We start from the raw sequence: 23,608 nt of genomic DNA on the forward strand, positions 1-23,608 counted from the left end.
AATAGGAAGTTTTGCGTGTCTGTAAACAACTATGTCTCTTCGTTCTGTCCAGTTAAATATGGTGTGCCTCAGGGGTCGGTCTTAGGACCCATTTTGTTTTCCTTGTATCTGCTTCCCCTTGGACATATTATCCATAAACATGGCATTTCTTTTCATATTTATGCTGATGACACACAAATATACTTGCCTGTCAGATCCACAGACCCTGGAATGCTGAGTTCACTTAACAACTACCTTTGTGAAGTTAAAAAATGGATGTCAAATAATTTCCTCCAGCTGAACTCAGACAAAACAGAAATCCTGGTCATCGGGTCTCAGCAGATGGCAAATCAAATACTGCCATCTGCTGGTTCCCTAGTGAATCACATTAAGCCTGTGGCAAAGAACCTTGGTGTTTGGTTTGATAGTAATTTAAATTTTGAGCAGCACACAGACCATTTTACACGCCTTCATCTCATCACGCCTGGATTATTGCAACAGCCTTTTCACCTGTTTAACCCAAAAATCTATTGATCGACTCCAGACTGTCCAGAACTCAGCTGCCAGGCTTTTAACCAGAACAAAGAAATATGACCACATTACTCCTATTTTAGCTTCATTACACTGGCTCCCAGTATGTTTTAGAATTGACTTTAAAATTCTGTTGATCACTTTTAAAGCTCTTCATGGCCTCTCGCCTTGTTATATTTCTGACCTTTTAGTCCCATACGCACCAGCACGTACCTTGAGATCCTCGGGCAGAGGTCTGTTGTCTGTTCCAGAGTCTCGACTGAAAACTAAAGGGGACAGAGCGTTTGCTGTCAGGGCCCCGAGGCTCTGGAACAGCCTGCCCGAGGAAATCAGGTCGGCTGAGTCAGTGAACTCTTTTAAGTCCCTTCTTAAAAAATACTTTTATAGGAGAGCCTTTCCCGATCTTATTTGACTTTATTTTATCCCTTTTATTTTATTCTATTTTACTAATTTTATATTTATCTTAAACGTGTATTTTAGCCTTTCTTTTCTTTATCTTGTATTGTTTTTGTATTATTGTCTTTTGGTTATTATTGTCTTTACACTTGTTAAAGCACTTTGTAACTTGTTTTTGAGAAGTGCTCTACAAATAAAGATTATTATTATTATTATTATTATTATTACTTGAAGGGTATGGCCAAATGCATCAAGGACATTTTCCAGAAAGACAGCACGAAATTAAATTAAGAGGCGTTGTTGAGTAAAGCAGATTATCAAAATGAAATTATGTTTTAAATACAATCCCGTAATATGAAATACTTTAAAGTCAAAGTCTGCAGTCAAAGAGTGCAGTTACAAAGCAGTGGGAACATGGACTAAAACAAAGCGAGGACAAGAGAGAGAGAACATAAACAGGAATTGCTCAGCTCAGAGTAAAATGACCTCTGCTGTCACCCTGCCGGCTGGAAAACAGGTTCAATCGAGGCTTGAAATTGGCTTGGCACTGTTTGTTTGTGTTTGCGTGTGCGTGCGCTGCTATCTGTCTGCAGGTCTCGCAGCCTTTCAGGACAACCGTGGAGGGAGAGAATAAAGGTGATGGAGAAAAAGGGGAGGAATGAGAGGATGAGGAAAAGAGGAGAGAGAGAGAGAGAGAGAGAGAGAGAGAGAGAGAGAGAGAGAGAGAAAGAGAGAGAGACTACATTCCTTCATTTGCTCTTCCAGCCAACCTGTCTCCTCTCCTCCACCCCTCCCACTCTACCTGTCAGGAATGCAGTTTGTAAGCCTCCAAACAGCCGCTTTGAGAGATGGGCACACACACATACGTGCACACAAACACACACACACACTTGTATTAAGCTATATTCCCACACGTATTCAATTTATCCTCCATCTTTAATTGCAGCACAAGCAGTAGCTTTCAGCCAAGTCAGTGCAGCTCTAGGTCAAAGTTCAACAACACCAGCACAAGACCATCGGCAAGAAAAACAAAAACACACCATATACACAATTATGGAGCGTGCAAAAGCTGGATTTCTACACAACAAAAAAGATGTGTACACGCTTTTAGATCATAACGTGACAAATTAATCAGTGAAATTTAACCTAAGGGTCATTTTGTTGTCCTGCTCGACTGTTCAGGACAGTTGAGTCTCCATAATCTTGAGAATTTAGATGTCTTTTGGCCAATAAGTAACAAGAAAGTGCAAAAAAGCGATGCAAAGACATGTTTTAGGCAATTTCGATGTCTCCTTTAAATAGTTTGTCCAGCAGAGAGCACTGACATGTTTCATTTTCAAATGTAAAACATCCAGCTCAGCACGTCTTTTGTTCGTGTTAAAAGATGAATATCAGCTCATATGTTGTTGTTAGACTTTTGTTTTCACTCTCAAATATTGACATCATTGTAGGCCTCCACACACGCATCCTATTTCCAACGCCCCTTCCTCTCCGTCCATTGTCCAACCCTCCTTTTCCTCCCCTTTCCATCTCTTCCCATCTCTCTCTTAGACAGCTGTTGTGTCGAGGTTACAGTACACCTTGTGGAGGGGCCCTCCCTTTCATCTCTCCCAGCGGTTTTATGGCGCTGTGTGAATGTGCTAGGCTTTTTAATTAGGCTCTGCACCCAGACAGGCCCCAAGGCTGAGGCAGCGCCACTCTGTCTGAAGCTCACTCACTCCCTCTCTCCATTCCTTCTCTCTCTCTCTGTCTTTCTTTTCTATCTCTAATGTGTCATCTACTGTAATCGCTAACTCTCTGCCTATTTCTCCGCAGTGCTTTTCCACACCATCTCAGTCATTCACACTTACATTAATATCCTCTCTTTCTCTCTTTCAGCACAACAAGCCTCTGTATTCGTTTGAGGACAACGCCGACTATGTGTATGACGTCATGTGGTCGCCCGTACACCCGGCGATCTTCGCCGCCGTGGATGGCATGGGCCGCTTGGACCTGTGGAACCTCAACAACGACACTGAGGTGTGTGTGTGTGTGTGTGTGTGTGTGTGTGCACTGATGGGTAAATGTAGGTCATTATGGGCGTATTTTCTGTGTCATCCCTTTGTGTGTTGATGTGCGTGTATGTTTGGTATCCTCAGGGCCTGTTGCTGGGCCTCAGCCCGAACCGCACAACCAAACATCCAAGCCTTTTCCCTCCCATCAAACCCCTCCACACACACGATTCAAGATTCCCCTGTGGGCGTTTCCCACAGCCATCGCTTTAAATCACACTTAGTGACATCTCCTCATCCCGGCTCCCACCCAGACGTCCCGCTAACATTCCTGCAACTTCTGTCCAACGTACAGGCAACCTCAGGACCCCGCCATCTCCTCTCATCTGCCTCCCACACTCTGTCCCATCAGTGAAGCACACAGATGTTCAGGAGACCACAAGCAGAGAGCCCCAGCCCTCAGTCCGCAGTCCATGCTGGAGATGAAAATAATAAAAGGAGAAAATTCTGCTGTGGGACAAGTTTCATAAACACAAATAAATAGTGTAAAATAAAATAAATTACATACCTGTTTTTCCAAAACAGCAATCTCAACTGAATTATCTCATGGTCATTATATTCTCCAAATCAATTTCGTTTGTTTGCAGTTACTTATTGATAAAATAATTAGTTAGAAATTTTGGGAAATAATTTCTTGCAGAGAGTTTGATAAGAAGATTGACACCACTCTCATGTATGTGTGGTAAACATAAAGCTACAGTAAGCAGCTAAAGACTTAAAGCAGGGGGAAACATCTATACTGTCTCCGTACAAAGGAAACAAAAGCCGCCCACCAGCATCTCTAAAGCTTTACACTTCAGTTTTTGTACAGATTAAACAAATGAGACATGTTAGTTAGCGAGCTTCAGAGATGTTTTTTTTTACTTGGCCAGGCTAGCTGTTTCCCTCTGTCTCCTTTCTTTATGCTAAGCTAAGCTGTCTCCTGGATGTAGCTTCTTATTTAGAATACAATGAGAAGTGGTATGGATCCTCTCATTTTCTGTAACTCTCGGCAAGAACGCAAATAAGTGGATTTCCCAAAGTGGAAAGGAAGAAAAAGTTACATTATGGTGTTCAGATGTCTTCAGCCATGAGTCCTAAAATCATACTTTACTGGAGTGGATACCAACCCTTTGATCACTCAGGTAAAAGTGAGGATAACAGGAGCCTCCATTCTCCTTCTCTCATGGTTTCCATGGAGACAACACCCACAGAGCCTTAATACAAGTCTGCTTCTCCACAGATGCTCTCCTTCCTCTGTCATAATGCTCTTCTTTGTACTGTCCACATCTCATCTCCCACCGCAGTTCTCATCATCAAATCTCTCTCCTCCTGTTTTAACCTTGACACTCTTTCCTACACTGATCCCATCAGAAGCGTCTTCCCCCTCTGCAGCACAGACGACGAGATTCCCATGGTCCTCTCAACAGCAGCCTTTCACCGACAGAGGAAGAGTTCATTATCAACGGCCTAACTCAGCTAACAATGTGCTTTATGAGAAACATTTGCTCACACACACACACAAACGGATGTTCCAAACACATTGCACACATTCACTCATACACAGTCCTTCTAATAGCCACAGACTTCCATTGTTGCCATCATATAAAAAACACACATAACGACACTAACGGAGCAGTGAGGCGCGCCTGGTTCTCATTTCCACACACACACACACACACACACATATATACAGCCAATTTAAAGTGCTCAGTTCAGATCCACTCGGGCGGAGCGGTGGAAGCTAGCAGGCTAATGGCAGTCAGTCTGTGGTTAGCGCTGCTTTAAATACGCAGAAGCTCGGTGTGTGAGGCGACATGATGCCAAGGCCCCTGTCTCCACTGGTGACATGTGTCAGACTCGCCTGCCACATGTCAGGAACAGTTTATGGATACACTGCAGATGGTTTTAGGTTTTTAGGAAGGTGCAACACGAGCACTGCCATTTAAAAGAGCACCAGCTGACCCCGACAGCAAACATGAACGCAGTTATTACACAGTAAATAGCCTTGTGCGTGTCCACATATGAATGAGAAGTTGCAAATTTGACAACCTCCTGAATAAAGTTGTGCTTTCAATGGAGTACATTTGTTCTGTAAATGACACTGTACTGGCATAATTTTCCAATAAACAAACAAGAATAGCTTAAACTGCAGTTAGGGTCATTAAATAAAAAGAAACACGGACTCAAGAGATACAGTGTAAATATGATTCTTTATTTCAGTGCGTTTTGTTTAGAAATGTAATATCCAGGAAGCTGGTAAAGTGCTTCAGAGATGGACTTGGTTTGTAAGTAACTTACAAACTCACTCATTTACATTCAGCAGGTTACATCTATTAATGAGAAAAATATGAAATGCTTCAAACACAAACAGCTGTAACAGAAAAAGTTTTAACACCACTTGCCTACAGGCAGAAGACTGGAGGGTTTTATAAAGGTTTATGTGCCTTGTTAGAGGCTCACATTGCATTGTAACTTATTTCCAAAGTGCACAATGAGCGGTCTTCCGGAGTTCTGGTCTTGCCAGTTCCTTGTCTCGATATGTTGTTTGTTATACATCTCATATTACATAGAAATGTCTGATTGCATGAATGCAAAGTGATGTGGAAGCTGAAAAATGTTACATTTGGCTTGATACTGAACACTTTTTTGGTTTATTTGTTGATGTTTTTTGTCCACCAGGTACCAACTGCCAGTGTAACCATTGAGGGCGCTTCGGCCCTGAACAGGGTGCGCTGGTCGTCAGGAGGGAAGGAGGTGGCTGTGGGCGACTCAGAAGGCAGAGTCTGGATCTATGATACTGGAGAGGTACAGCTATTAATCTTTTAAAGTACATTAATCACATAATACATTGCTGTAAAGTGAGCAGAATCTTTTTTTGGTACCCAGAAATAAGGGCAGAGTGAGACTACACCAGGTATAGTCTTAATCATTACAGAATATTAACTGTGACATTTTAAATAGTGTTGCACTCAGGTGTTTCTCTTATAATCTTAATATTTTGGCAGAATCTGTTGAGCACATTGTTGTTGCATTCACTTTGAGCGCTGTTTGCATGGAGCTGGTGGTTCTCATGGGTTTAGTTTTCAGACAAGATTTAATTACACTCTAGGTGCCAAAAGCATGGGTGAACTACAATGACCAAAATGTATTGCACCGTTGCAATGAAGTTTAACTACAGTATAGAGAAAGATTTTAGTGCCTGAAATTGAGTTACTGGCACCACTAAATGAAACATCAGTAACGACTCAGTATAAGAACCTCTCTTCTGATTCTTCAGGAGTCATGTGGTGGGAAAAACTGCTGCAAATAGTCAAATGATGTACGTAACTGTGACTGAGTGAATGAGTATTTATACATACTGTACTCTTGTTATGTTTCATGTGTATTTGGTCCAATGACTTTGGTGAAAGACTTGTACTATAAGAGCAGAAGTAAACCAATTCTTTTTTAAAGTAAAACCTCTACATACACCACAACTGACCATTTTAGGTCTTCTAGTCCTGTATGTTTAACCAACTGTCAGCATTGCCATGGATGTATGTGTTTGATTTTTCCCCCTCCCTCTTTCGTGTCCCTGTAAAATGGCCTACACGTGACTTTGCCATCACCACAAAGCGGCCAACCACCCTGCCTGTTCTCTCATGTTTGCAGGGTTCTGGTTAGGATCCCCATGTGAGGGCGCGTTAGCCTAGCCGCTGTGCTAATTTTAGCGTCTTTTTGTTGTGTGGTAAGTTGGAGAGAGGCTCGGCAGAGCTGGTGGCCTCAATGTTGGGCTGATGGTAACAAAGATTCATCAATAAAAGTGAGCGGGGTTGAAAGGTTTTATGACTGTAAAGAGGAGTGTGTGTGTGTGTGTGTGTGTGTGTGTGTGTGTGTGTGTGTGTGTGTTTGTGTGTGTGTTTGTTTGGTGGTGATGGGGGTATTTACTTCACTAGAAACTCCCCCCATATGGCTGAAACAAGTAACAGCATGTGAAAAAGAGATGCCAGTAGTTCCAAATACTTTTATTTCAGTATTATTTTACTCAGTGCAAATTAGTTTTAGGTCATTTATCAGCAGGGATTAGGGCTGTTTTGATTAGCGCCCTACTGGTGCTGCTCTGTATGGAAAGTCTTTCAGATGGCTGTCATGGGACAAAACTCTAGTGAGTGTGAAATGAGTTGGACAAAGCCTGACAACACAAAATCCAACAGTGTTTCTTTTTTACACTTAAGCTTCTTGTAGTCTGTTAAAACGCTGATGTCACTCAGGCACCATATACATGATACCAGAGCCCCCTGCTGCGGCCAGCCCAGCTCTGTGGGGGGTTGGGGGGGTTCAAAATGGCTACCTCCCTCCTCCTGGTTCCCGTTTAATTACAGCCTGGCCACGCAAAGCGGTTGCAGACTGCTTGGGTGGCGGCTTCTGTCCCACTCATTCTGACTCCCACAGTGTACAACTCTAGGTAGACACTTAAAAGAGGAACTGCGCTCTGTTTGACATCGTGTATTAGCCCTGCGGTCAGTGCAGTTCATGTGAATGTTTAGCTCTGATGGTCGATTAACCTTTTTGAATTAATTTGAATTAATTCATTTAAATGAATGAGGGGGCTTCTTTTCTTTCCATGCAGTGCTGAAGTCGGCCTGAATGCTGCCTTATTTTTGTTTATTTCCCATTGTTGTCCACGGTGGCAGTGTTAATAAAATAGTCTTGTAAATGTTCTTTCTTACAGCTGTCAGTGACTCACACTGATGACTGGGGGCGCTTCGCTCGCACCCTGATGGAGATCCGTGCTAACCGGGCGGACGGCGAAGAGGAGGGGCCTATGGAGCTGGCTTCATAGAAGAGGACTCCAAACAAAGCGGAGGGAATCAGAGACCTGGTGTGCTTTCATTGGTGTCACTTTAGCATGTGATTCTTCCCCTTTCTGTACACTTCCTGTCTGATCCAAACAAAACCCGCGCTTTTATTGTTTACTCTCCTGTAAATGCAAACAGTCTGTAACTGTTGATCTTTGATGATTTGTCCACCGTTATTTATTTGTTTACTTATTTAAGGTGATCAACTCGTCCACCTACAGTATGTACAAAGTGGCAGTCTAATAGCCTTATGAAATTGTGTGTACTGTAACGACGCTTTGCACTACCGTAAAAATAAAGCAGGGTCCATAGACTAGTCATATATTGTTTACAAAATGTCATGTTCACTTTATGTTGTGCTTCTTTTCTGTGTATTATGCCTGCATGCAACACATTCCTGAAATATTCCAGATGCATAAACATGGAGCTATTATGGTGGCGTTTTCACACGTGGGGCTTTGTGGCTGCTTTGTGTCAGTGTTTCAGGATGTCAGAAACTGAATCAAGTATTTTGTTCTGAACAAGAGCAACAACTGTATATTCTTTAATGAACTGTAACAATTATCAAGAGATATATTGTAATGCAGAGTGGCCGCTGTTAAACCTGCTATGTTTGCTATTAAAGCATAGCTGCTGAATTCCTGTCTCGCTTTTTCCTTGCGGTGCTCAACTGGGAAGGAAAATGTAAACTCCGGCATACGTTCAGTTTACTAATATAAGTTTCTTTTTACTCTCAGTACACATGTTGCTGCCATACGCACAGTAAGGCACAATTATCACACACCATATGTAACTCCTACATTCTCTGTGTTTGTACAAACAAAATCGTGACATACTACAGAACTGCAGTCGGTGCCAGCAGTCTCTACAGATATTCACACATCTGCATACATTTAGACCTGGAACCAAACATCTTACACCAGTAAACGTCTACAGTCAAAATGTTGTGCTGTGTCTTTACATTCAAGTACCTTTTGGTTCTATTCTTATTGATACATTCGATCAAATCAGCACACTATTGGAAGAGCAACTCAGGACAAAAATAGCCTTATAGATGTTAAAATATGTCTCTGGATTTCTTGTATATACAGATGTGCTTATTTATGATAAATCTTTTTTCAAACCAGCTATATGATCATTTGAGGATAAAGCAACAAAGGGCAGACACTGGAAAAAGCTGCAAATGGGTGTTTGACACTATTTTCCCAAAAAAAAAGCAAGCAGTGTGTTTAAACTTCTGCCAGGCCTTCAGCTGCCTGTGTGTTGTACATACTGTATAAACCACATTATAATAAAACTCTATACAGCGTCAATCAAAGGTAAATAAATACTGCATGAGTCCTACAAAGAACTTTCTTTGAGTACCCATGCTTACTAATCCATATGGTTGAATATAGGCTGCCATACAAGAAGAAAATATTATAAATAACTTTAAATGAGTAACTTAAAATTCTACAAAAAATGAAAAACATTTGAGCCTTCTCTTTCCCTTACCACCCCCCCCCTCCTCAGGTTCAGGGGGTGCTCACAGTGGAGGGGGGGTCCCCCGCTTCTGCTGCTGTCGCCACAGTGTAGCTTGGGAGATGGAGTCCAAACTTGCTCTCGATGCCAGCGAACGTGGCCATGGCCAACCTGAAGCCTCCGATGTGGTCGGGGTTGGGCGCCGGCAGGCTGATCCGAGACTTGGGGGTGGGCTCCGAGCCAGCCGGCTTTCTGTGGTGTGGAGAGGGGGAAAGAGGGAGCCAGAGGCACAGTGAGAGAGCTGAATAAAGGAGAAAAAGGTGAGGACCGCTAGAGTAAGCAGGGGCAAGTGTTAAACAACATAAACACGGGGCAAGATGTTATTTTAACCAAAGAGGGGAGAATGGGAGCATGCACAGACTGGAGTTTTATTATTATCATTAATAATTATGATCATATTCAACCCTGTTCACCGCAACTTGAACATTTCTCCCTTAGAGTAGAACTTAATCAAATCCCTTACTAATTTCATGTTGAGCGCCGTGATTCGCTTCCAATGTATACAGCGAAGGAGCACTCGCATCACCTCGCTCAAAAACACCACCAAATCTTCATCAGAATTGCATCTGGTTAAGTTTCACTGTCTTTTGGTAGAGAGGGAGCTACATGTAAAAATCCTGAGCCATTCAGCGAACACATGCATGTGCAACCCTGCTGTCCATTATAAGGAGCACTTTCTCAGTCATTTTGGAGAGGTTCACCACCTCTCTTCTCCCCACTGGACCTTTTTTAACTTTAGAAAAGGAGGGAATTATTCCAGAGAGGGACCTATTTTGAGGAGGAAAATGAGCTCGTTCAATCCCAGAAGTGGAGAAAATACATGCACAAGTCAAATGGGTGCTGCCTGCCCTGATCACTGTGCGGTAAAACTCTTGAGTTTGAGAAAATTGTCACATCCTGAGCTTTGAGTGAGGGCTTCAGTGTGTCAGCTAATGTGCACAGAAATTATTTTTGGTCTTGTGGCATTTACTTTCTCTCTGGTACAGGAGGGAGGACACCCAAGTCAGTTGAAATTAACCCCATTGTTCTGGAGGGAGATGGTCTTTGATAAAGAGATGAACTTCCTGTATTGTTCTATCCTCAAAAGAAAGAAGGCAAGAAGAAATTTCTGTGTGCTTTATATTGATTCACTGGTCAGTTGGAGGGGGTGTTGCTTTTGTGATGACAGTAAAACATGAACTGTTGGAAGGGTTGTATGAGAGAAGAAGACTTACTGTCCTCCAAAGTCGATATAGAACCAGCGTTGCAGGAGTTCATAGGTCACCAAGGTCACTCCAAACTGAGGCGAGGATCTGAACACACGAGCTGCAGGAAGGGGTAGAAATGGGTTTCTTTAAATTTATATGGACACTAATCTACACAAGAGTAAAATCAAGGTTTGGTTTCAGGTGTGAGGGGGACACAAAGAAATCAGAGGTTCCACAACAACAGAAATGGCAAATAATGACTAGTTATGTTTCCCATAATGATTGTAGTATTCAATAATTGTAATCCAATTTTTATTTCCATGCTATGCCATGCCGAACATTTGGCCCATTCCACATGGGATTACAAAACGCTGTCATTTATCAAACATCAAAAAACTATATGTGATTTCAGTTACACGTGTGGAAGCAAATGAAAATAATCATTATGAGTACTCAAATAACATATTTATGTTCTTCTTCCAGACTGACATAACGTCCAGTCAATACTTAAAATAATGGATGAAATAATGATGTGTTAAATTCATGTTAAAACAAAGTACAGTCCTTTGCTGCCTTATCCTTGAATGATTTTAAATTCTAGCACCTTTATGGGTGAATATTTCCCATCAGTAAACATATAGATAAAATCTTTCTTTCCCCTAAAAACATGAGGAGGAGATGGAAGTACTTTTTCCGTTTCTGCAGCATTTCTCTCAGGCTGCATATGGCCCAACAGCCTCCACCAATAAGGCAGGGCAACCTGTACGTGGCCTGGGAGGTGAAGCAGTCTGCAAAGCACTCATTGCACCTCCTTGTAAATATTATGACTATGAGTGCAACACTGAAAGTGACTCAGAGCGAATCAACTCATTTGGATTTTGGTGACTGGACAGTAAGAGGACGTGTTCAGAGAGAGTTACTGTACCTGTATAAGTGTGTGTGTGTGTGTGTGTATGTGTGTGGAAATCACACCCTTTGTGTATAATCACAACTGTTCTTCTCCTCATTAGACACTGGCCTCAGTGAACATTACCTCCAGCTCCTTTCCAGAAAGCCCGGGGTCCCTCTTCTCTGAGAATCTTCCAAAAACAGTCCACCATGCCGCTGTAGGTGGTCTGACCGGCACGTGCCGCCACCTGTAGTCTGGTCTTAATCACGTCTGCTGGCGTCACCAGAGAGGCCGCTGGCATGCCTGAAAAAAAAAATGCAAGAGCTGTTTAGACACTTCTTTTTATTTTTAAACAGTTGGATGTGTTTGATTCTGCACAAATTTAAAGTCAGCCCCAAACAAATGAGATGATTTGTAGAAAGCAGCCATCAGCGACCGAATGAAAATGAAAAAGAAAATTGCGTGTCTTCGTAACTGCATCTGATAGAGTGGCTTTAGCGTTCTTTGTTCCCTCTTTTAAAACCACGTCATCTTGACCATCTTGCAGTAAGTCTGCCGCATACATACACTATACACAAGTAGGGGCCAGTTCCTATCACTTCACCATCAACCAATCCATACCACCAGCGAGGCCATTATTTAATCTCTACCTTTTTCCTTCCTTTCCTCTCTCTCTCACTTTTCTTACAGCCGTTTGAAAGGGGCCAGACAATGGACGGTAATGAGAGCAATGCACACTGTGCCCCGTGTGCCGGCGAAAGTGACTGGCTGACTAAAGGCAGTGACTGCAAAGCCCCCACTCCAGCCACTTCAGCCATGAATGGACTCAATCATTGATGGCTCGGTCATTACCATCAACTGCCCTCTTGACGATTTACTCTGACTTCTTGGTTTTTGTAACGGCCAAACGAGCTATTCAGCAAGCCTAATCAACTCAGCATTAGGTAGCAGACTGGCACCCGGTGGAGACTGACCACCTGCACTGAACTGAGGGGAGGAGTGAGGAAGAGGGAGAGGAGAAAATGAGGAAGCTTCCTGTGATTTTTTGAGGAGATGTGGCAGAGTTAATGGAGACAAAAGAAAGTTTAGGAACAGGTAGTGGTAGAAACTCGAACTCTCCTAAAGCAAATAAAAAAGAAGTTGCAGAGGAATGGCACAGTGGTATATCATATAAGTCTTTATAACACGGTAAATGGAGCTTGTATTGATACTTATTTAACATTTAATTGAAGTCTTAAAAGTGTTAGTCCTAAAAAAAAAATATACGTCTATAGGGCTGAGAGTATCATTTTCATTACCGATTAATTATTTTCTCTTCTTAAGCAATGGCTTGTTTTGTGAAAGATTTAAAAAAAAAGTAACAATCTTGTGCGTACAGAATAGAGTAAAATAGAAAAAATTACAATTACAATTTCCCAGAGGTCAAGGTGTCTTCAAATGTTTTGTACGAGCAATAGTCCAAACCCCAAACATGTTCAGTTAAAGCTGCCCTGTGGAGTTTTCTCAGAAAAATGCATTGTGTATCCTCGAGGTCTAACAAATGCGTCGAGTGCATCTCCTTCCTCAAAGAAACATTTGCAAAGAAGATCTTTAAAATAGCGTTCATGTTTCATCAATGCTTTTGTTGGTGCATGGCTGCGCTTCGCGACAGTTTAAAATCAACGGCAGGACAAAAACAAAACAGGAACCCTTCGTTAAACCGTTTCAACACATTGAGTAGAGGTGCAACGATTAATCGAATAGTCAATTAGTTGTCAACTATTAAACTAAACTAATTGTAAACTATTTTTGATTCATTGATTTGAGTCATTTTTTAAGATAAATTATTTGATTCCAGCTACTAAAATGTGAATATTTTCTGGTTTCTTTACTCCACTATCACAGTAAAGTGAATATCTTTGGGTTGTGGACAAAACAAGAAATTTGAGGACATCATCTAGGGCTTTGGGAAATACTGATCGTCGTTTTTAACACTTTTCTGACATTTTACATTTATTGTCATATTACAACAGGGTTGTAAGATGAGATGCAGTTATAGAAGCTAAACAACTAATAAACTAAACAACTAATAAATTCATAGAGAAATTAATTGACAGATTAATCAACAATGATAAATAATCGTTAGTTGCAGCCCTAATTGTGAGACAAGTGGTCAGAAACTCCACAGGGTACTTTTATAACTGATATAAAACAAAGAAATGGTGCAAAAATTCAAATTTGGGAAGATGTTCTCAACCAGAGAATGTGTGACAACTATTTAACGATTATCAAAATAGTTGCCAAAATAGTTGGAGATCAATTGTCTGTCATTCAAATACTCGATACATTGAGTAATTAATATTCATATTCATAAATATTCATGCAAAAAATCATGGTAGTCTGGCCAGTAGTTAATATACATAGCAACATGGATATTCCTTACACCCCACAGCAAGTAAGGCCAAAAATTCCCTCCATAATTCTTTCTCACATACAGGGCTAATGCGAGTTAGAGATGGCCAACACTATGTTCTTCACAGACCGGAGTAATGCCTAGCTAAATAATGCTGTGCAAACTGAGCGTGTAATTCAATTTCCTGTGCTGACTGTAAAACACTAATTGCCAAAATGCTGTAACCGCTGATAAATATATGTGAAAGAAGGATGATAAATGTGTCGACGCAACGAAAAAAATAAAGAAATCATGAGGCTCGTTTCAGCTCGGAGTCTGTGGGCCGTGGCTGCCAGTCTTGTGGTGAGAAACCAGAGTAAAAATGGAGGAGGGAGGCAGGATTTATGATTTTTCCGTGTTGTGCTCTGCCTCTGCGTCAAAACGAGAGTGCTGCTGACACATCTCTGAGGATTCAAAACAAATATGAAGTCTTTTATGCAAATGCTCTAAAGCCTTTTAACTTGGCAGGGGAGTGCTGGTCTGTTATTAGTGTTTTCTTCAGGGATGAATCCAATATTAAAACTCATACATTCATATAACGTATTCATAACGTATTTTCATGCAGAGGGTAAAGATAAGTCATTTGTGGAGGTTGGTCCTCTTGGCCTCTTTGCTCACTGGGATGCCTAACTTACAGACAGAACTGGGGTAAACGTGTGTAAAGCATGCACAGGGATGTTTGTGTGCTTGCCTTCGTGTGTGTGTGTGTATATATACAATATATTAGGATTGGAAAGCCTCTCTGCCGGCCTGGTTGGCAGGCATTGGAGGCGCTTCCCTGCTGCAGAGCTCCAAAACCCCAGTCCCCAATCACTGAGCAGGGCTCTAATTAGCAGCTACTGCCATGGAGCCTGCGGTCAGAGACTGCCTGGCTTCCAAACTCCGAGCTCTGCTACTGTTAGTGTAGCCCTGTGGAGGTCTGAGGCGAGAGCACTGAGACCTGCTCTCACACTCTTTAAAAAACAGGACCTGACCAAAGACTTTATTCCATAAACTTCAGACGTGAGTGACTTTTTCTGTTAGTTGTCTCGTCTAAAAAGATCTTGGACAACAGAGGTGATCCCAAAATTTTAAAGCTGCTGTAATCAATATTTTTATATTAACAATGGATCACATGACTTCTTGTAAGTGAAACGGGCCCATAACTTTGTTGTTTTGGTAGCAGGCAGCAGTTTTCAGCAGAAAAGCTGTACGCTACCTATCCTCCACCAAATGGCAGACTAGCTGGTGATCAGAGGAGAGCATTTAGCAGGTAAAGAGCCAGATAATTCCCTCTGCAGTTGGTGGAGACCAAAAATGAGAGTAAACATCAAAGTTAAGTTCGCCAGGTGGCTGCAAACATGACTATAAATGAATGCTAATATTGCTCCATAACTTATTGGTTGTGTAAATAGACTGCTGCCCTCACGTGGCCAAAGAAATTGCAGGTTTTAAGTCTTCTGGTCCATGGTTGTTTTAACCTGACAAATATTTTTTATTTGATGTTGCTCACATATATTGTTTAAGGCCTGCTTAAAGATGTTTAGCAGGTACAATTCTTGCAAAAAACAGTTTTGTTAATGTTATGTGGAAACTTACAACTTTCTTTTTTTCTAAACCTGATTACAAATTTACCTGCCAATGCTCCAGCAAACAGCATCTTGGCTGGCCCTATCCTTCCGTCCTCCTCAGAGAGGTAAGCCTTGATGTGGGCGTAGCAGGGGAAGTAGATGCCTGAGAAGGGTATGTCCCGCAGGAAACAGGCCTTAGAACCCTTGAGAAAGACAGTCAGTGGGAAAATGAGATGTATTAGGTTCATAATATTGGTTTAGGAGTTAAACTCTCAGAAAGGAGAGCAGAGAACGAATGACTGGGATCGGGGCACTCAAACCTTGACTTCTGGCTCAGGTCTATAAACATGGATTGTTTTTGATGTCACAATATGTAACATTAACCATCTGTTCACAAACCAGATATTCAAGCATCAATTGATGTTACCGCCAAAGACTACTTCCAAAAGACTCGTGGTACTCCTATGGTGGAGTGAAATACTGCATATTCTTTCCATGTGCAAACGACGTGTGTCCTCAGCAGCAGGTTAGGGAGGCAACTCCGAAAGCTAAGCTGACAGAAAAGACAAAAAAAAAAAGAGTGGGAAAACCAGAGAAAGACAGACTGGCTGACGAAGATGAGTCCTTGTCTGTCACTGTAAACAACACTATATCATCAAGCCTATTGAGTTTCCTGCTGTATTTCAAGCCTGTTGGCCCGCTGCCACCTTCTTGATACAGCAACTACCGTCAACAGAAGCAGTTTAAAGAGCTGGGCAGGCTCTCCCTGTTTTGGATAGGCTTCATTTAACTCCTATGGGATAATCCTTTGGTTCCTACACACACGCACACGCACACAAGCGCACAAGCACACACGCACACACACACACACACAGACACATGCAAACACACGCACACACACACACACACACACACACACACACACAGAATTGGCAGATACCTGGGCTATCTCTTTCCCTCTCTTTCCTCTGGCACTTCTTGTCTGCCTGTCTCCCCATCTGGCTGGCTGGGGCCCGAGCGGCTGCTGAAAGCTGGGAGATTCTATCGAGGCAGGACAGACAAGCAGCGTCACCGGGACTGGGACAAGAAGCCTTGATATTGGGGTAACGGTGTTGGGTTAGGTAATGCAGTGGCAGAGTGGCAGCCATGAGACGAGTGTATGTATAGAAACTGAAATGCAATTAAATTGAGTTGAAATATGCAAAATGTACTCCTGCACATAGAAAAACTTAAACACAGTAAGTCCAAAAACATGAAATTCATCTTGGTTGATATTCCTACACTGACAACTTTCCCCCAGTGATGAATGGTGGCGCTAGTGCGTTAGCCACCCTACCAACTGGTAGCTCCAATAGCGAAGGGTGAGCGTCAGGATAATTACCCTGACAAAGGCAGCTCTGTGCCTGGGTGCAGCCCCTCCGGAGCCAGCCCGTCTGGGGCTTGCAGGCTGGAGCTCGTCTCCTCCCTGCCTCCACTCCACCTCCACCACCACCAACACCAATGCACTTTGTCTCCTCTCTATGCATGGACCAGGAGACGAACATAATGAAGCATGTGCACATTTACACACACTTATATGGGTAACGCAGCATTGAGCAGCATTCTCACAACCAGCTGAATGGAGACACACGCACAGAGTCTTAACTTACTAGGAGTTAGTGCACAACCACACAAACACATGAACAGGTAGGCAGGTAGGCAGAGACAAGAGGAGGCTCCACAGCCTATTACAGCCTTGTTAACAGAACCAAACGTTTCACATGGAAGTGCTGACAGGTGGTCACATCAGCAGACAGAAAGAAGAAGTCTGAGTGATTTAGTGAAGTCTAGTAAATAATCAGCAGACTACCAAAACTTAAGACTAGATCTTCCCTGAAAAATTGTTTAATACTTGGAATTTGAGTGCCATCATCTTACTTGCAAATTAAGAACACAACCGCAGGTATGAGATTGACATTTTCACAGTTGATTGTGTTTATAGTTGAAGCAGAATCTCCCCTGCCACGCTCCATTAGGACTTATTTATGTAATTTAATTAGACATCCTCTGTTTCACCCTGAGGGCTAATGTCCTTGTCTAGCCAGTTAAGCTGCTAATGTTAGCAGTAGCCGCAGTTCTCCCGTCCAACTGGTCGCATCCAAAAGACACTATGTGGCCGTGCAGGGTTAGCGTTAGTGGTGCAAACCGACCGATGCTAGAAGTCATGCTATTTATAATATTAATGATTATGAAAATACAGAAAATATTATTTAAAATACACCAACACAACAATATTTTTGGCCCCTTATGACACTATAACCGTTCACACTTGCTTTACAATGTGTTGGGTGCATAATATCATACACCCCTAATATGCTCAAACAGTGTGCAGTAATTTTTAGCCCTGTGCCATTGAAAAATACCAATTATGGCAATTAAGGTTAAATACAGCTTTTAGCATAATTTGTGCCTTTTCTTGTTCTTGAACAGAAGACCCCATGGAATTGTTGATTTAAATGATAGCTGATGTGGGGTAAGGTAATATGTATAGTTGTACAATAGTTAATAGAAAAATAACGTATGATTTAGTCATAACAGTAATGAGAAAGAATGGATTGTTGTGAAACTGTGAGGCTAATGAAAATACAATAGAATGGATACTAGACGTCTGGCAATGATTTGCCAGTTAATCTAATGGCAACAAATCTAACTTGAATTCAGCGTTGCATAAAATATGGCTTTTGGCTTCCTCCACAACTGTACCTCTTATTTAAAGATTGCATTTTCATATTGGAAAACTATCATCAAAGTGGTCGATCGCCAATATCTTCCTACTGATACGTTGTAGTGGACTGATATTTAACTGTTCAACTGAGTTCATTTATTCAGCCCTTTCAGCATGACATTAATGAGCTACATGCCTACATATCAGTAGAGAATTAGACAACAGCATGGGTTTGTGTGTGTTGGGGCAGGGGGACAGATCTGATGTTGTCATAGTTCTCAGCAACAAATTATACTATGAGCCAAAATGCACAGACCTCCACAACACATATCCAATGAGATTTTGGATTTGATCGTAGGTGGAAGTTATTTTACTGTAGAGAGGAATGGAGGAAAACATTTTGTGCATCTCTAAATTCCCAGAATTATGTAACACTACTCACTGATCCTACTGGGACTTGAGCAAAAAAGCTTGGCAGAAAGTATCAGCAAAGACAGAATATTGTGTTTACACGCCAGTGTAGTCTTTAGCACCCTAGTTAGCCGCTTTGTAGGACTATGCTGATCTTCATTCTGCGCACTACCTCTCGAAAACTAGTTTCTTGTGTACATTTGGTCTTAATAGCTCTCAACAGTTCACACTTGCCACCAAGACACGTCAGAAAAAGTTCAATTAAGCATTGAAACCCTAATTTCTCGCGTAAAATCAAACATACTTATGTTTCAAGAAGAGAAGTTGTACACTATTCCTGAAAAACTGCACTTTCATATATACTATACATTTCTTCATTGTATAGTCTATAAACATTGCCATTACATCACATTCAGAAGCTAAAATCCAGTATTCTATGAAATGATGCAAGCAGATCACACTAAAATAGACCACATGTGGTAAAATACTGTTATAAGAGTGAAAACAAAGACACTTGAATAATTTGTGGTTCTCAGACATGAGTTCAACCAGGCAGCGGACATTAAGAAGTGAAACATCTATATAAGCTCCACCACAGAAAAGCATCTGAACTACATCAGCTACACACGGGCCTTTAGTTTCCAGTTGTATTGTGGGCAATGATCAATACATGCACCTCTGACCCCAACAACATTTCTCACCTTGTAAAGTCCCAAGAATCCTAAGTCCCTGATGACGGACAAAGCGCTGACCCTTGGCCCCGTGGTGATCTCTCCTGCCACCTGCAGACGGATCTTTACGATCTCCAGAGGGTTGGTGAAAATCACCTGGGAGCCACCAGCCTGGAGGAACAGAAAGACAAAAAGAAATCATTGGAATGAACTTCAATAATAGAGAAATTGATTGGACCCTTTAGTTAGGCATGAAAACTGACTTTAATATATCAGCTGCCAAAAATAATTAACTAACTAGTAATTTCAACATGTATTTTGTCTATGTTTAATATGAGATTTTGACTGTGGCTCCACTGAATTCCACTAAAGATGAATTGTTTATTTCAACAGAACACACCAATAAAAAAAAAAAACATTATCATACAATCAAGATTGAAAATGTAACTTTTATCTACTTGTATGCAATTGCGGCAAGTGATGCAATAGTGCCGCCTCAGCAACCAGCTGCAAAACAAACATGTAGAGAGGAGGAAAGTGCAGGAGAGTACCGGGAAATCCAGCTGATGCAGTCGAGTCTGTCAGCTGTTTGTCTTCATCACACAGACCCTGCGGGGACTCTGACTTCTCTTTTTCTCTCTAACCTCTCACTTCGCACTGTTCTCCAAACCTGTACTTGTGAGGGGAGGGCAACAACGCTGCAGCGAGTTCAGACTGGTTTCTGTGCCTTTCAGGTCGGCAGGGCTTTCAAGTATAAGATGTAGCTGCTGTGGTGGGGTTGTGGCAAGACGAATGGTTAACTGTGTCTAGTCAGGGAACACGACAGCATTTCCAGAGTGCTTCTTGATATTGAGAAATGATCACACAATAATACATTTTGATTTAGAAAGTGGGCCTTTTCTGACTTCTGTGTCTTCCATTTTCCTTTAATTGTTTCTCTCCCTCTCTTCCTCCTCTGAATGTCTTTTTCCAATATTGCCTCTCCCTCCGTTTCTTGCTTTGGTCCCTTGCAAAAGAGATTTTTAATCTCAATGGGTTTTTTCCTGGTTAAATAAAGGATAAATAAAATAAAATTTGACCTCCTCTCAAACGATCTCTCTCATCTTCTACAATATTGTCTCTCTCTCGCTATGGTTGCCAGTGGTTACTGTAGCTACACGCAAAAGGGCGGCACATCGCAATTAGACAGCAATCGGTTGCCATGGTGCCATTTCTGTCTTAAATAGGCCTGGTCTGTTTGTTGTTGTTTCTCTCCCTTGTCTCCCCCCCCCCCCCCCCCCCCCCCCCCCCCCCCCCGCTTCACGAATGATGGATTGTGCTTGTCGCCTCTTGCCTTACGGGAAGGCACCATGCTTTAATCTGCAAAAGGGGAATATTTTTTTTACTAAATGTCCCTCAGTTTTAAGTGTTACTATATATTCCCTAACAGCATGAGCAATAAGATGCTATTGACTCCAGCCCCTCGCACTGACGCCTGCTTCAATTGGATACTAATGAGACTGGAGATGGAGACATTGTTTACTCAAGGCGAGTAAACAACAACATTGTTCAGAGAGATGAGCTGACAATTAGACCTGACAACACAAGATAAAAAGGAGTGACAATGTCGAGGTTTTTTTTGTGTGCTTCACCATCCCACAATTCCTACTCAATTGCGGAAAAACAGCTCAAAAACTTTCAATATCCGGGCCAGAGAGGGCGACGGACAGAAAGGAGAGATTCCGACAAATAAACACAGCGAGCTAATGAGAGAGGGAAAGATGGTGAGACAGAAACAGAGAGAGAGGAGCAGTCAAAACAGGAGAAGTGAAGGAAGGTCGAGGTTGAGGCAGAGGGGTTGAGGGTTGTGATTATGGAGTGACAGCGTTGGCGGCTCTCTCATGATTCCCAGGTAATTACAAGGCAAGGTGATCCTTAGAAACCTGGGATGTCAGCACCTTATGCACGCATCACAGCTCCTGGCCATGTGTGTGCTGCAGAAAGAGCTTAGTAAAGTTTGAGGAACCCTCCCCAACACAAATACACACGCCAACCACTCAATCATGGCCATACAACAGATTAGCACCCACTGAAATCATTAGCCGCTATCCATAAATAAAAATCATACTTTCATTTGTGCTTAACACCCTTCACGCTACATGTGCAAGTCTGAGTGTGTGTATTAGATTCTCTTATTTTCATAATTCACCTCAGTCCTGAATAACAAACCCATTACAAAGACTTAAACCAACCATGCAAACTGCGATACATTCACGATGAACACGAACAAAGTATTACTGTATTTTGCCTCTCAGTCTTACCCCACTCCTCCTCTCAGCAACAACCCAGTAAGCATTTTGTGTAACTTAAGTCCTAAAATGCAGGCCAGTAACTGCCAGATAAGCATCCAGCCAGCTCAGTCAACGGAGCATGCCATTCTTACCAAATAATCATTAGAAACTGGCAACCCGCGCCGGAGCTTAATGGTGCTGAGCCCCGGGTTTAGAGAGGGAAAGAGGCGGGAGCAAGAGGAGGAGGTGAGGAGAGGAAAGGGTAGAGGAGTAGAGCAGAGGAAAGGAGGAGACACAGAGGAGATAAAGAAGTTTCTTTGAGATAAGTTTATGACACAGAAAGCAAACTTATTCTGAAACCAACCCCTGTTCTCTCTATCTTTCTGTATTTTGCTTTATAGACTGCGGGTCTTAGGCTCACACTGTGGTCCAAACCAACACTTTCACAGCTACCAAATGATATAAACAGATTTCATGTGCTGTGGCTGGAGCCTCACTAAAACAGGGTTCAGTAGGGTTCGACTTCTATGTGTGTGTGTGTGACAAAGTGGCAGGCAGAGTGCAGTGCCAGCACTAACACCAGGGCCTCAGCCAGGATGAAAGGAGCTGTCACGACGGCTCACGGAGGAAAAGAGGAAAAATCCATCCATCAACACTCCTCTCCTCTCCCTCTGCATTTGTTATGGTTCTGCTTCTCAATCCATATGGCTTGTATAAAATAGGCAACCACTATTTTTCACACCAAGTACAGCACAGAACATTTTTTCAGTACATTTGCTTTTCTGTAGTTACTACACTTTTTTTCATTTTTGTCTCCATCACAAAACAAAATCACTTTCCAAAGTGGAACGCAAAATTACGGCAAATGTACCGTGCTAAAACATTTCTTTAACATATTCCTAGAACTAATAAGGTCAATTGAATGTGCCTGAGTGGAGCTAAATGAATAATGACTTGTGTATCCTGAAATACTTTGCTTTAGTGATCAGCATCAAAAGAGGGTTGAGTGAAAGACCTTCTTTCATTTGCTCAGGATAAAGCTGCCAGCCTTGGTGGACTCACCGTGTGTGTGTGTGTGTGTGTGTGTGTGTGTGTGTGTGTGTGTGTGCATGTGTGTGTGTGTGTGTGTGTGTGTGTGTGTGTGCGCGTGTGCGCTCGTTGGGGGTAGACTGTGACAGCTCAGTGATCAAAACCTATGATGGGAGGGGAGCAGGTAAAAGACTGGTGGGAGTGGGGAGTAGTCTCAGGTAGCAGCCGCTGTCAATCTTCGTTTCCTCATTGGAAGTGTGTGTGTGTGTGTGTGTGTCCGTGCACCTGTGTGCTCTTCTGTTTGTCATATATGCGCACACTCCTGTGAGCATGTATAGTATGCACGTTTGCTCTTTCATGTGTGATTTACACATTCCATCAACAAACGCCCACTTCTGGCCTCCAAACAGGTCCATGTCTGTCTGCTCAACTGTCAGAGGGGCGGCACTCACAAAACAGGTAAACATAGTTAAGAGATGTGTGCTGCCTTAGTACTGTATACACTGTCTGTGTACTGTACTGCATCATTGCAGCACAGTGCTCTGGGAGTGAAGAGGGACGGGCTCCGTGTTTGGACTTTTATGGAAAAAAGGTGGACACTGAAATGTGTAAATGTGTAACTGTATTTGACTGTACTTGGACACTGTTGCAAACATGCCGAATATCTGTGGCCGCACTCACACTGACAACACTCTCATAGAACTTGTAGGAGAGATTAGGGTTCTCAGAGAGAGGAGCTGAGAGGAGCCTTTACCGTGGGGAAGAGATGTGACTGCTAAATATGATTTGACACTCTCACTTGATCAAGAAGTATTCCCAGCACTGCTGTTTTAATCATTCAGAATCCATATAGAACCGGACACCATAATTACATGTAGGCTATGTCAAGTATGGTTTCAAATATGAAAATCCCTCTTTAATAAATACTGAGAGTGACCTGATGCTTTTGACAAAGCAATTTAAAAACCTTTAGGCTTTTAGATGTATCTTTTGACTCCTATACGTGCCATTTATTCCAGTCTCTACTTGTGCTTTTGCACCTCCTCACTAAGCTGCATTAAAGTGCAGTGCATAAATGTAAAGCTTTAGCGATCAAATTGATCATGATGTCCAATGTAATGTAAACTCTAAAGGGTGTGAAGACCTTATCTTAACCAATACTCTGCAC

General features: G+C 42.2%; 2 protein-coding genes across 19 annotated transcripts in view; one reads left to right on the top strand and one right to left on the bottom strand.

Annotated features, from left to right (window-relative positions):
- Positions 1 to 8,415, top strand: part of LOC123976658 (cytoplasmic dynein 1 intermediate chain 1) — a 55,881-nt gene extending 47,466 nt beyond the window's left edge. For 11 of the 14 annotated variants that reach the window (XM_046058983.1, XM_046058985.1, XM_046058986.1 and 8 more), the window contains 3 exons: positions 2,785 to 2,925; positions 5,619 to 5,744; positions 7,651 to 8,415. In XM_046058983.1, the coding sequence (XP_045914939.1) occupies positions 2,785 to 2,925; positions 5,619 to 5,744; positions 7,651 to 7,761 (378 nt within the window). In that variant the 3' untranslated portion in view covers positions 7,762 to 8,415. The other 3 variants (XM_046058993.1, XM_046058994.1, XM_046058995.1) reach the window with 3 other exon arrangements.
- Positions 8,416 to 8,483: 68 nt separating this feature from the next.
- The window catches only part of LOC123976656 (calcium-binding mitochondrial carrier protein Aralar2), a 46,143-nt gene continuing 31,018 nt past the window's right edge, over positions 8,484 to 23,608 (bottom strand). For 3 of the 5 annotated variants that reach the window (XM_046058976.1, XM_046058975.1, XM_046058977.1), the window contains 7 exons: positions 19,172 to 19,312; positions 16,737 to 16,873; positions 16,296 to 16,446; positions 15,420 to 15,558; positions 11,519 to 11,677; positions 10,513 to 10,603; positions 8,484 to 9,490 (listed from right to left, as the gene is read on the bottom strand). In XM_046058976.1, the coding sequence (XP_045914932.1) occupies positions 9,292 to 9,490; positions 10,513 to 10,603; positions 11,519 to 11,677; positions 15,420 to 15,558; positions 16,296 to 16,446; positions 16,737 to 16,873; positions 19,172 to 19,312 (1,017 nt within the window). In that variant the 3' untranslated portion in view covers positions 8,484 to 9,291. Of the gene's footprint in view, positions 9,491 to 10,512; positions 10,604 to 11,518; positions 11,678 to 15,419; positions 15,559 to 16,295; positions 16,447 to 16,736; positions 16,874 to 19,171; positions 19,313 to 23,608 lie in introns of those variants that run through there. The other 2 variants (XM_046058978.1, XM_046058979.1) reach the window with 2 other exon arrangements.

This window comes from Micropterus dolomieu, linkage group LG09 (genome assembly GCF_021292245.1).
Source record: "Micropterus dolomieu isolate WLL.071019.BEF.003 ecotype Adirondacks linkage group LG09, ASM2129224v1, whole genome shotgun sequence".
NCBI classification, from domain to species: domain Eukaryota; kingdom Metazoa; phylum Chordata; class Actinopteri; order Centrarchiformes; family Centrarchidae; genus Micropterus; species Micropterus dolomieu.